Source organism: Tamandua tetradactyla, chromosome 26 (assembly GCF_023851605.1).
Source record: "Tamandua tetradactyla isolate mTamTet1 chromosome 26, mTamTet1.pri, whole genome shotgun sequence".
NCBI lineage: Eukaryota > Metazoa > Chordata > Mammalia > Pilosa > Myrmecophagidae > Tamandua > Tamandua tetradactyla.
This window is the reverse complement of record NC_135352.1, coordinates 29,729,295-29,742,878: the sequence shown is the minus strand read 5'-3', so window position 1 is coordinate 29,742,878 and position 13,584 is coordinate 29,729,295. Positions and strand designations below refer to the sequence as shown.

At 38.6% G+C, this 13,584-nt stretch overlaps 1 protein-coding gene across 3 annotated transcripts in view; it reads left to right on the top strand.

The window, feature by feature from the left end:
• WWC2 (WW and C2 domain containing 2) overlaps nt 1-13,584 on the top strand; it is a 298,652-nt gene that overhangs the window by 223,395 nt on the left and 61,673 nt on the right. For all 3 annotated transcript variants that reach the window (XM_077144655.1, XM_077144656.1, XM_077144654.1), the window contains 4 exons: nt 2,659-2,851; nt 4,435-4,599; nt 10,368-10,495; nt 13,033-13,231. In XM_077144655.1, the coding sequence (XP_077000770.1) occupies nt 2,659-2,851; nt 4,435-4,599; nt 10,368-10,495; nt 13,033-13,231 (685 nt within the window). The remainder of the gene's footprint in view (nt 1-2,658; nt 2,852-4,434; nt 4,600-10,367; nt 10,496-13,032; nt 13,232-13,584) is intronic.

Sequence of the window (13,584 nt, the reverse complement as noted above, 5' to 3'; positions counted from 1 at the left end):
AAAATGGCTGAAGGAAGCCAGATTTCAGTTTAGCACCTTTGTCTTAGAATCTAGAATTGACATGTCCACCCTGCATTTAAACTTTCTCTAGAAGGTGACTATTAATCAGATGTTGAATATGGTAGTACAAGGACTTGGAAATAAAAAAGAGCTATTGAGGATGATCCCAGGTCTCTGTACACAGCCAGGTGGCTGATTTTTCCTAACGATGGAGCACATTTAACAGTGAAGGTACCTTCATGAAATAAAGTGTTCTGGATTCTTTCTCTTCAAGTTACTTTTACATTCACATCATAATATAGAATTGTCAGAAAAAAAGAACAAGGTCTAGAGGGGGGGAAATGCTAGATGGAGATTATTTTATAGGCAATAGAAAAGTAGAGCCAGTGGATGTTTATATGTTGATGACCGTCAAAGCTCAAGGGAAACAAGATACCAGGAGGCGAGTGGGCCACAGGGGACTTCCTGGGGTAAGGTGGGGTGGGAGCAGGGGAGCCATGTTCTTGGTGAGTCCTCTAAAGAGAGAAGCCGCTTTCCAGACCTGAGATTAAGAATACCAGTCACCAGTCTTCAGGGAAGACCGCCTTGATAATGTTATTTGCTACTTCTCCCCAGCAATAGATACACTGTGATGTGGAAGCATTACTTTGGCAACCTTTCTGTAAAGGTTTCTGTGGCAAATCAGGGAGGAGGCAGGTCTGCAACACTTGAGAACCAGTTCAGTCCTGGAAAAAGCTGCAAAGTGCCCGAGGATACACGCTCCTCTAAGCTCATGTTGTAAGGGCACACCTGCCCTGGCCCACCCCCCATCCCCCACCCCCTACTCAGCCATATCCGCCTCCCTCACAGTAAGTAACCCGGCGCCCCCTGCAGGTACGGTGGTGCTCTCCAGAGGCTTGGCTCAGCTGTGAGCACAGAATTCTCTTCTGCTCCCCATGGGGAGTGCAGTTACTTGTCTGTCTGGGCTGCACATTCCTGAGAGAGACGGCAGCATTTCTTAAACCCGTTTCAGAAAATCTTGACCTAAGAAGTGACAGGTAGTTCTCACCTGCCACGTGGGAGACCTCAGTTCGATACCCAGTCCATGCTCTAAAAAAATAAAAATAAATAAATAAAATAAAAAAACAATTGGTACTGCAATAACAGAATGTTTACATGGAAAAAGAACGACATGTGACCCCCACTACACAGCATGCAAAAGAAGAAACAAAAGTTGTGACCTAAGTGACACTATTATGAAGGACAGATAGCCTGGTGTGAAGTATCTATTAAAACAGCACTAACTTCACATCTTATATTCTGATTGTTAGTTCTGATAAGCAGAGTTTATGTTTCAGCTGGTTGGCAGCACCCCAACATTTCCATGAATGGTCCAGAGTTTTCCTGCTTCCAGTTTGGGGGATGCTCATAGGAAGAACCCCCTGGCCCCCCACCCCTGGCTTAATAACCCTCATAGCTTCTTTACTCTGTGCCTTTGACTCTTAACCATTTAAAATCTGTTGCTTTTTCTTTCTTTCTTTCTTTTTTTCCCCTTCGTGTGGAAACATTTTTAGGATCCCTTAAGGTTAGGCCACTGGTGGCAGAGTAAAACTGAAAGCTGGCAAAACAGAAAAGTCTCTCCTTCAGTTCTGATTCTCTGCAGTTTTTCAGTGAAGGTGGCGGGGGTGTGGAGAAAAAGATTTTCTACTACTGAATCTACAGCTCCTTGGGGGAGTGAGCCATGTCCTTATGAGACTTTTAAGTCAACAGCAAGTAGCCCAAGGTCCACTAGGTTTTTGCATTTGACTCTCCAGAGTTAATCTTGATATACATAAATAATAGGACATTCTTCAGGTTGCATTTGAATTTACAGCATTTATAATTGGAGAAAGGCCCTTTTTACATATAAAATTAGACAAACCTGCAAAGGCATGGGAACTCTAGTGGGTATTCTCTTTCTGGGATTTAAAAGAAAACTCCTTATGCTAATTCTAAGAATTGTGAGTCCTCATATAATATGCTCTCAGAAAACCCATTTGAAGGTAGTATTAGAAGTTATAGTTTTTCTATAATTCTTCCTCTGAACTTTACACAGCATAAGACTCTTAAACGAGTTTGCCCTATCTGAGACTTCTGAGAGGCTAGACAATGATATTTCTGAACTGTTATTTCATCTGTTTTAATTTTCTTTGCAATATGCCACTTAGCCTTTCTCTTTCCCCAGTAGGATAATGTATTCCATGCCTGAGAAATGATTGTCGGCAGCTGTTGTTTAATATTCAGGCTGAGGTTTCTTTGGGGTAAAGTCACCAGTATCTTTCTGCTTTGTGCATTCCTACTATTCTAGACTCAGAAATCACTATTTTGGAGTTGAATGCTCTTGGGGCAGGTGGGACATTAGATCTACCTGCCCCACACTGGCTTTCCTCTTCTTCAGTTTCTTTATCATGCACCTTTGCAGCAGCTGCAGGGCAGGCCTCAAGCTGTGAAATGTGGCTGTGGGACCTCTGGCTGCCCAGGGCCTCAGCCAGTGTGGGGGCTTAGGAGTTGATAACAGTCTCCACGTTCCATCACTTTTCTTTTTTTTGTGGTTAATTTCTAAATGATAGTGTGAACTCAGCGTAATTGAAATATCTGTGAAATCCAGTTTTCTATCCTTGTTTTTTTTTTTTTTTGCAGATATTTTAGGGTTGCAGTACTTCCCTCCTCATCTGATATCAGCTGTCTGTTTCGAACGAAAGTCCATCCAGCTACAGAATCCATCTTATTCAGTGATGTATTCCGGGTGGCCATTTCCCACAAGGCCTTACAACAGAAGACACTGCGAGTAGATCTTTGCTCCGTCAGTAGACACCGAAGGGAAGAATGCCTGGTAGGACTTCTCATAATTATCGCTGCCGAGTAGCAGTTGTTATTGTCTGTTCTGAGAATATTGTATAGCTGCTGTTTTGCCAGCCCTGAAATACCACCGCTGTGCATGGCACCTTGGTGCACAGCCAACGGTTGTTTTCATTTTTCCTGTAGAAGTGACTTCCTTTCTTCATTCTCTTGTTCCAGACCTTTCAAATCTGCTTATAAATTCTGGTTTTCTGTGAAAGCTATTTTCCATATCTATCCTTTGACTGAAGAAGGACTTTTACCCCTGTTATGAGGTGTGCTAATTATTCCCGATGCTGAGCCCTGAGCTAAGTGCTTTATATACATTATCTCATTTAATCCTCATGACAATCTTATGAAAAAGGTATGATTCTCCCCCAATTTTAGATAAAGAACTGCTTACAGAGCGCATGTGTCCAGGGTCACACAGCTTGTGAATGATGGAGCCAGATATCAAAAAGACAACCCACACATAATTCATTGCTGCAAGTTTAAATTTGGTAAAACCCTGAGTATATAGCTCTGTTATTCGACTTATTCTCCTCCCTTACTCCTGCCATTGTGTTAAGAGCTCCTATAAATTACTATTTAGGGTAATATGATGTTTAAATCCTAAAGCAGAAGGAATTCACACATTACTAATAATAAATTTAAAACACCATTTTGCTTAATAACTCAGAAAACCTTTACATACCAGTAAAGTTCCAGGTGCTTAAATGTGAGTATATAGAGTTGTACCTATGGGTTAAAAATCATTGTGGGTTTCTAGTTGGACTTTTTTCCACAGCCCAACAGGAAACACAAAAACACTATTTCATTATGGACAAAGTTTAAGATGGTGAAAAGGAAAGATAGCAGACTATTAGGCTGTCAGGAAGTTTTTTAGTATAGAAGGTGTATGTGTTGGAGGCTTCAAAAAAATTGAAAACAAAGTAATACTCATTTGGTCTATAAAATAGAAGATACTTATGTTTAGGTTTCTATCTTACAAAGGTAAAAAATAGTTTAAAATCTACAGCTGAAAATCTGAATAGTCATATATGTCCCAAAGAAAGTATATGAGTAAGTGTCTTAGTCGATAGCCTCTTAAAAATTAGTGCATTTCATTTAAGTTCTGTCTAACAATTATGTATGATTTGGTGGAATATGAAAGCCTTAAATAATCACGTCACTCTTATGGCATAAATAGTATCATGGTTTATGCTTATTCATTTATTTATTGTTAACTTTTCATTTAGAAATAATTCCAGACTTGCAAAGGTGTTGCATGCTTAGTCATTTCTTAAATAATATAACACATATCTGTAGTGATTGGCAAAATAGTATCCCACAAAATAAAACCAGGTTTAGCTTTCATATTGGGGATTATTTTGTATTTAGTCAGATGCAAAAGTATAAGGGATCTCTAGTTTGAAACAAGTATCTACCACTGCTGTATATATGTATTACTTTATTTTTTACCCTAAAACAAGCTCACCCCAACAATCTTAACTATATCAGTGGAGAAAATTACATTTTATTTTCTCTTTTCGTTTTCTTTCTCCCTCTCTCCCTCCCTGCCACTTTCTTTTCATGTAGGCTGGAACACAGATCAGCTTGGCAGATTTACCATTTTCCAATGAGATTTTCACTCTGTGGTATAACTTGCTTCCTTCCAAGCAAATGCCTTATAAAAAACGGGAAGAAGAAAATGAGGATTTTGTATTTCAGCCAAACCAGCCACCAGTAGACTCTGTAGATTTGGTGAGTCAGAATTATAGAAAAAGTCACTAATATTTAATTAAAATGATGTGCAATAAAGAATGCTATGATACCGATGTGTTTTTATTCACTAGCCTTTTATTCACCGTTGTTCCTTTTTCTCTCCTCACAGCTTTCCCTTTCCCCTCAGCTTCCCTAAAAGGAAAAAAAAAAGAGAGATAATTTCCAACTTTGTTTCAAGTATGGTTTATAAAAGAACCACTCTTTCTGCTCACACTTTTCTCCATAAAAATAGATATGGAAACGTCATTTTTTAAAATGACCGTGGAAAATCCTTTGATTCAGATTTATATTTTCATACATTGTGTTCAGCCATTTGATAGCACTGTCAGATTATGCATTTGGAACTCTTATATTTTGTAGAGTATAAATTAGTGAGCTTAAACAGTGTCTTAGTTCTGCATTTGTAACATCATTTTCTATAGTTTTCAATTAAAAAGTTTGTGGTAACAAATAGTCATACTTGAATACCTCAAGAAATTTACAGAGGGATATTTTATGAGACCATGCATCACTGAGTTGGCATTTTTATGGTCTTTGTTATTGTGTTAAATTTGTTTTAGATTATCTATGAGGAAAGAGTTTACTAAGCAAAAGTCAGATAAATAAGAATAATACTTTGCTGATTATCTCCTGTGCGCAAGAAGCCCTGCTGGGCATTGTGGTAAATGTTAAAAGGGAAATAGACGTGTCAGGGGAGTGTATGTTACGTGCTCAGGTCAGTGGCAGATGTAAGTCATACAAGATGATGAGATATAATTTCTGTCTTTAAGACAGCCACAGGATGTAAGTTATTTTAACAGTTTTATTGTATATAATTCAGATACTACATAATTCATCCATTTAAAATGCGCAAATCAATGGTTTCTTGTATATTCGTAGGGTTGTGTAACCATTATCACAGTCAATTTTACTATATTTTCATTACCCCCAAAAGAAGCCCAGTACCCTTTTGCAGCCGTTCTCCATTCTCTCCTCGACGACCTCTCCATCCCACCCTTCCAGGCAACCACTAATCTTTTTAATCTCTATAAATTTGCTTATTCTGAATATTTCATAGGAATTGAATTATAAAATATGTGTTCTTTTATGTCCTATTTCTCTTAGCATTATGTTTGCAAGTTCATACATGTTGTAGTAGTATGTATCAGTATCTTGTTCCTTTTATTGCCACATAATATTCTGTTGTATGCACATACCACATTTTGTTTATCCATTCATCAGCCAATGGGCATTTGGATTGTTTTCACTTTTTTACTATTATAAGTAATGGTACTATGAACAAGTTGTTATGTGGACATATGTTTTCATTTCTCTTGGGTACATATCTAGTAGTAAATTTCTGGGTCATATGGTAACTCTAGTTTTAACCTTCGGATGAACTGCCGACTGTTTTCCCAAGTTGCTGCACAATTTTACTTTCCTGCCAATAAAGTATGAGGGCTTCGATTTCTCCACCTCCTCACTAACGCTTGCTCTTGTCTGTTTTTGGGGTATAGTCATCCTAGTGGATGTGAAGTGCTATTTCATTGTGGTTTTGGTTTGCATTTTCCTAGTGACTAATGATGCTGAGCAATTTTTCACGGGATGATTTTTTAGAATATATATATAAGTATGTTTGAAAATAATAATCAGATTCTCTCTCTCTGCCTGGTCTTCTTTCGGTTTAAATTTTACTGCTGCTGTGTTAAGTCATTCCCAGTCCATGAGGAAAGGACAACTGAAGGTGAAAACTCTTTAAGCCCTGAGGATTTCAAATAATAGACTGACAGCAAGTACAGCTAGACAACCCCAAGAGATCATTTTGCCCAATCCCCTCATTTTGCCATTTAAGTGACAGAGGCGAAAAAGCATTGTGATGTGCACATACATAGCTGGTTCTATTGCTACTACTGTAATCTTGGGCGATCTCTGAAGGGGTCTGGACCTCAGCTCCTTCCTCAGAAAAATCGACTAATGATAATCACAGCTAACATTTTTCCAAGTGCTTCCTATGTGTCAGGAAATGTGCTGAGTACTTAAAGTGTCTTTTCTAATTCTTTCTGTACCTCAATAATGCATATGATTTATGATTAAGCTGTTGTACCTGTGCAAACTGTTTGAATCAGATTCAGCCTAATTTCTTTGAATATTCTCTCTGTCTTCTCCTTCTGGGACTCCCACAATGTGTAGACTGATGTTATCCCACAGATTTTTCATGCTCTGTTCACTTTTCTTCATTTTTCCTTCCTTCTGCTTCTCACTCTGGATGATTTCAATCGTTGTGTTTTCAAGTTCACTGATTCTTTCTTCTGCCAGCTTCAATTTGCTGTTGAACCCAGCTAAGGAATTTTCAGTTTCTGTTAGTGGGGTCTTCAGCTCTATTTTGTTCCTTTTCTTAATTTCCATCATATTCTCTTTGTGTGCATTTGTTGTTTCCCTGATTTCCTTTGGTTCTTTGTCTATGTTTTCTTTTAACTCTTTGGCCTATTTAGAATTGTTTTTTGTTTGTTTATTTGTTTTAAGTTTTTATCTGGTATTCTGTCTGGTCCTCATTGATGGTTTCTATTGTTTTAAACTTTACCTTTGCCTGGGCCATCACTTCCTTTTTCTCTGTATTTTTTTGTAAACTTTTTGTTGATACCTGGACAGTTCAATATTTTAATGGTGTATTGTTGCTAGAATTCAGACTCTGAGACTTCTGTTCCTTAAGTGTGTACCCTGCTTGTGTTATGCCAGAGCTTTCCTTGATTGCCAGAAGTAAACCCCAAAAAAATAAACACCTTTCCCAATCTTTGTATATTGACCTGGTAAGTGTTCTTCAGGCCTTATCCATATGATGAGCTTAGAGAATAGTTCCAGCCCAAAGCGTAGGGTCCGCCTCATCCTTTCCTTTCTGCACAGGCATCTTGTCTTGGGCATGCACAGGTGGCCCTAAGAATTCCCCCATTTACGTGGCTATTAATGCCCCTCTTTACGAGGAAAATTCCTCACAGTCCTTTGCATTGCATTGTATGTCCTATGGCCAGAAACCCATTGCTCCAGGAAGCACAACCTGATTGCTCTCCTCCTGCGTTCTGTGAGAGTTCTGTGAGCTGCCTTCTGCACAGGGGCAGAGTCTGGGCAGTGATTTCCACAGGGCCAGATTTACACGCTCCCAGTGTGTACAAGGGTCACTCTGCTCCACCTGGCACTGTCCGAGCTGGTGGGGGACAGAGAAGGGGCCAGCCGGGGCACTATGCCACCCTCCTATTTTCAAGCGTCCTTTTTCTTGATTTGGCACTGACCCTGATACTGCAGTCCTTTAACTGTTTTCTGCAGCTTTGAGAAAGATATTTTTGCCAGTTCTCGCTGGTTGTTCAAAGTTTGTGTGGGCGGCAGAGCCCTGAAGTTTCTCCCTCTGCCATCTTGATCGGAGCGGTGTTCCACAGCTCTAGTTCCGTTAGGTTTGCTTAATATAATTTAAGTCCATGTCATTAGGGGAATATAAATTTAGCATTGTGTTTGTTCCTGTTCAGCTGACCCTTTTCTCATCTGAAATGTCCTTCTTTATTTCCGGTAATTCTTCTTAACGTCCACTTTGTCTGATGTTAGCAGAGCTGTGTAAGTCTTCATGGATTAGTGTTTGTGATGTATCTTTTTCTATCCTTTTACTTTCAACCTTTCTGAGTATTATATATAAAGTGTGTTGCTTTTAACCAGTATGTAGTTGATTTTGGCTTATTATCCAGTATTATAATCGTCATCTCTTAATTGGAGTACTGGTTTATATATATTTAATGTTCTACTGATATATTTGGGTTTGAACCTATTATCTTACTACTTGTTTTCTTTTAGTCCCATCTTTGTTCCTTTTTGTTCTTCTTTTGGATTAATCAAGTATTTTAAAAATTTAATCCTCTCCTCTATTAACTCGGTACAATTCTTTTATTTTTTGCAGTAATCCTGGAGATTACAGCATGTCTTTGACTTAAAAGAGATTACTTTAATTACTACTTTTACTTTTTGCCAGATAGTACAAGGATTTTATAACTTTGACTCCATTTATTCTCTTTCTTCCTCCATGTAATTATTGTCATATATTTTAGTTACATATATTTTATTGTATTTTTTTAATTGAAAGTATTTTTTTTATTGACAAACCCAAACAACATGTAAGCACATACATTCTTAACACGCAAACATTCCATACATGGTGTACAATCAGTGGCTCACAGTATCATCACATAGTTGTACATTCATCACCATGATCATTGTTTAGCACATTTGCATCACTCCAGAAAAAGAAATAAAAAAAAAGAAAAAACTCATACATACCATACCCCTTACCCCTCCCTGTCATTGACCACTAGTATTTCCATCTACCCAATATATTTTAACCTTTGTTCCCTCCTATTTTTTTCTATACCCCTACCACTGCCTTTCATTGATCACTACTAATTCAATCTACATATATTTTAAACCCCACCCCACAAGACATTATTGTTTTATTGACAGTCAGTATTCATGTGGGTTTCCCCATCTTTACACTTTCTGGTGTCTTTTATTTTTTTCTGCATTATTGTGCTTGTATTTGGATCATTTTTCTTCTACCCAAACACCTTTTAGTATTTCTTTTAGTACAGGTCAGTTGATGCCTTTATTTAACTTTGTTTTTAAAGGGCATTTTTGCTGGACATAGGATTCTAATTAGGTCATTGTTTACTTTGTCCACATTATCTTGTTGTCTTCTGGTTTCTGTTTATTTGTTGAGGTGTTAAGGTCAGTCTAATTACTGACTCTTAAAAGGTAATGCATCTTTGATCTCTCACTGCTTTTAAGATTTCCCCCTTTTCTATGATTTTTAGCGGTTTCACTCTGATGTGTCTAATGTGGTTTTCTTTGTGTTTATACTAGTGAAACTTTCCAACTTTTCATCCATTTTTGAATATATATTAACATTTAAAATTTCTTCCATTAATAACTGCAGTATATGTATGAATCATACATGCCTCTGATGTCTGCCTTTTCTCTTGGCTTTCAGTCATTAAGTCCTGCTTCTAGTGGAATGCTGGATATTTATATGAAGAATTATAGTGGCTCTGGTTCATAGTTTTCTTCAGAGAGGATTTAATATTATTCTGGGAGGCAGATCACAATACGGACAGTTCTCCTGGATCACTTGGGGGACCTGGATTCCAATTTTAGTCCCCCCAGGACCATGAGTCAACAGAAATATTTGAATACTGTATATTCAGAAATTCAAGCAGATATTTACTTGATTTCTCAGTTTCTTGCCCTGCACATGCACAGCTTAGGAATGGCACATACTTTAAGAAGAATGCCATGCAGGATATTGAGCTTACTTTGCTGTCCATTTTCTCTGGCTCCTCCCATGCTGACCGCCTTGGTAGATCCAACTGCATTTTCGTCTTCCCGTCCTAATGGCACTGCCACGAGTTCGAGGCAGCCACAGTTGCTGTCCAGCCTGTGCTCATCACTTCTAGAGTTGACAGGTGCCTCCAAGGGAACAGTGCTGGTCGCCTTACCTCATTGTGTTCCCCGTGAGCTCCCTGGGACCTTGGCTTTGGGTCCTTACTTCCTGTGTCGTTCTTTGCTTTAAGTTAGCTGGGGTTTTGTTTGTTCATATGCACCTTGTTTTATTCAGCTTTTATGTTTGGTCTCTGGTCTCATTAGGAGAATTCAGTCTGATTCAAGCTGCTTTTCCACAGTTTTTAAGAATTTCTCAAACTGTATGATGTGAATTGCTGCCTGGTTTTTGCCTTCTCCAGGATGCAGTGTCAGCCTTACTTGCAAGGACATCGGCTGAGCTTCTGGCCGTGGAACAGGAATTGGCACAGGAAGAGCAGGAGGAACCTCCTCCTTCGCAAGAGTTGCCGCGGGGCCCAGACGGAGACTGGTAATGTGGCTGTTTCCTCTGGCTATCAGAGCACTCAAAGAGGCTGTGCTTAGTTCCTCAGAAGAAACTTTCAGGGAAACATTTGTAGGTTCATATCTTCTGGGATCATGGAAAGCAGCGTAGCCGGGTTGCTGGTGGCCAGGGAAAGCCCCTTGGTCATTAGAGAGTTGAAGGAGGTTACAGGAGGGCTAATGGGCACAGCGGACCCTAAGCAAGCGTCTTTGCTCTTCTTTCAGTAGTGTTTAACGCTGTTTTCTGAGGTGTTTTTAATCCCCAACCCCCAAGTCCAAACTATTTGGAAAGGCATGATAGTTTATCATGAAATCATAAACAAACGAAAAGACTGATTCCCCTTTTCTTTAAGTTATCAGAAGTACCATTTAGGCTATGATAAGTCAAAGTGGAGTATTTAGAAAACAGCTTCTGAATACTCATTTCTCTACTTTTAAAATTTTCCTTCCCTCCTCTGTTCCCGTTTCTTTATTCATACCTAATCCTTTAAAGGGGGGAAGAATGCTATTATAGCTTTTGTCCAGTCATTTATATATAAAGAGCTGTTTTAGTTTGCTGAGGCTGCCGGAATGCAATGCACCAGAGATGGACTGGCTTTCGAAAGGGAATTTATCTTGGTACAAATTTACTAATTTGAGAAGGCACATAGTAATAGCTTCTGGCCTTCTTTCCATCTTCTGGGTTCAAATGGCCTTCCCAGGGGCATTTCCTTTCTGTGTCTCCAAACATCTGAATCTGAGCTGGCTCTGAGCTCTGAGCTCTGAGCTGTGGTGTGCTGGGCTGCTGAGCTCCATGGAGCTGAGCTGAGCTGAGCTGTTTTTTCTTCTTCTGACTTTCCTTTTAAGCTTCCAAATGATCAAATTAAAATGTTACTCATTGTGGAAGGGCCTTCTCTTGCTGAGGTGTGCTGGGCTGCTGAGCTCCATGGAGCTGTGCTGAGCTGTTTTTTTTGTCTTCTGACTCTCCTTTTAAGCCTCCAAATGATCAAATTAAAATGCTAGTCATTGTGGAAGGCCCTCCTCTTTGTCAACTGCAGATGTAGTCAGCCATAAATGAATTTCACATGTTGATGGTTTAAGCCCACAGCAACAGAACTGAGTGCCATCATGCCAGGTTACACCTGAGTCTAATTATCACAAGCGCTATCTTTCCTGGTTTGCATTACTTTTTTCTAAAGTCAGATTTTAGTGACTGCTTCATTTTTTAAGTGTACGCGTAAGCCCATTTGGATTGGGCAATGTGACAGTGGCTCAGTGGCAGAATTCTCACCTGCCATGCCGGAGACTGGGTTCGTTTCTGGTGCCTGCCCAAGCAAAAAAAAAAAAACCATTTGGATTAATTTTGTATGCACAATTGCTTATACTGTTATGTATAATTGAACAACTTGCATATGTGTATATGTTTATAGCATGCATTTGTGTGCCTGTGTGTAAATTGCTTTATAAACTCAGAGTGATGGGTATGTCATACATAGCATAGCTGTGGACATTTGGAGAGAACAGCTACTACACTGGTGTAAGAAAAGGTACAGATATACTTTGCTCTTATCAAAAGTCCTTCATCATGCACAAAAATCTGAGTGCTGCAAAACAAATGAGAGTGCTTATAATAGTGTCTTTAAATACTAAACCTTTCTCTTGCTTGTAAAATACAATTTGTTTCACACACATTCAAAAATTACACTTTATTTATATAAAAGAATATATAGCTTACAGTATTCATTACCAGGCCCCCTTGTGTTCATTTCATGACATTTAGTTAACTGGTCTCTACCGTTTTTTCCGTATGTTACCAATTACAATTAAAGCTCAACATTTAGTTATCAGTGAAAAAGTTTCCATCCTAAGAACATGAAAACTCAACAAACCACGAGGTGTTCTAAACATCCTGGTACTTTCTTTCCTGTAAATATGGTTTATACAGAATATAAATTGCATTTATATTCCAGAGCACCACTTGTAATATGACCCAAATCCATGTCATGGATTTTGCCAAAGATGAGATCGTGTAGCATTAGGGATCTACTGGTACTTCAGAAGTAAAACTCTGCACCAGGTCCTGCCTCCACAGGACTGCAGGCCTGGTCAATAACCATTACTAATTGTCCTTATATACCCATCTGCTCTCAACTGTTCTGTAGCATATTAATTTTACAATAAGCGAACAACTAAAACCTAGTTATACTGTAGTGAACATCATTATTTTTAAATGGTGGGATCAAACTTTATAAATGTTTTTCAGAATATCTCTTTTAATATCTTGGAACTAGGTCAAATTTCATGCATTTGTCTTTGTTAGTACTACATTGTGGTGATTTTGCTACAGATTGCTAGACATAAAGTGAAAATATGTTTTTCATGAGACATTTAGTTAAAAGTTCCAGTCAAAGGAATGGCTTGAAATCATTACATGTGATTCCATTACTCCTTTTCCAGATATTAGGTTGGTTACCCAAGTTGTACTTTTCTCCTTGGACCATGCTTGCTTAACCTAAAGCGTGTTTGTTTTGTTTTGTTTTTCCGTAGGTTAACAATGCTAAGAGAGGCCTCTGATGAAATTGTGACTGAGGAAGAGGCTGAAGTTAATTTTCCAGAGAGCAACAGCTGTACAGAAGACTTAAGTCCTTGCACTAGTGTGTCTCAGGTGAATGATGATCGGAGAAAGAAAGAAAATGACTGTGCCAAAGACTCTGGAAGTGAGCAACCAACTGGAATTCCCATCCTGGTGAGCATTTTAACATGCACTCTCCTAAAACAGCATCCACGGCACCATGCAGACTGAGGAGATGTTTGCTATGTCTCTTTAGGTGCAATTCAATATTAGGTTTTATGCCAAGAGCTGATTATGAAAGATTAAAGTGTGGGAATGGACTGTGAAAAGACTCTTAAGTGCTTTAACATTATGAAATGGGCCCCAAATAATAATTCTCCACTTCCTATTCGATATAGGAAGAGAAATAATACTCCTTTAGATCTCTGTAAATATTCTGGGAGTGTTTATTTAAATTATTATATGAATTTCCTGGACTGTGCCAGGATGGCTACTTAATTCTATCATTTCATAAATGTTGTAAGTTT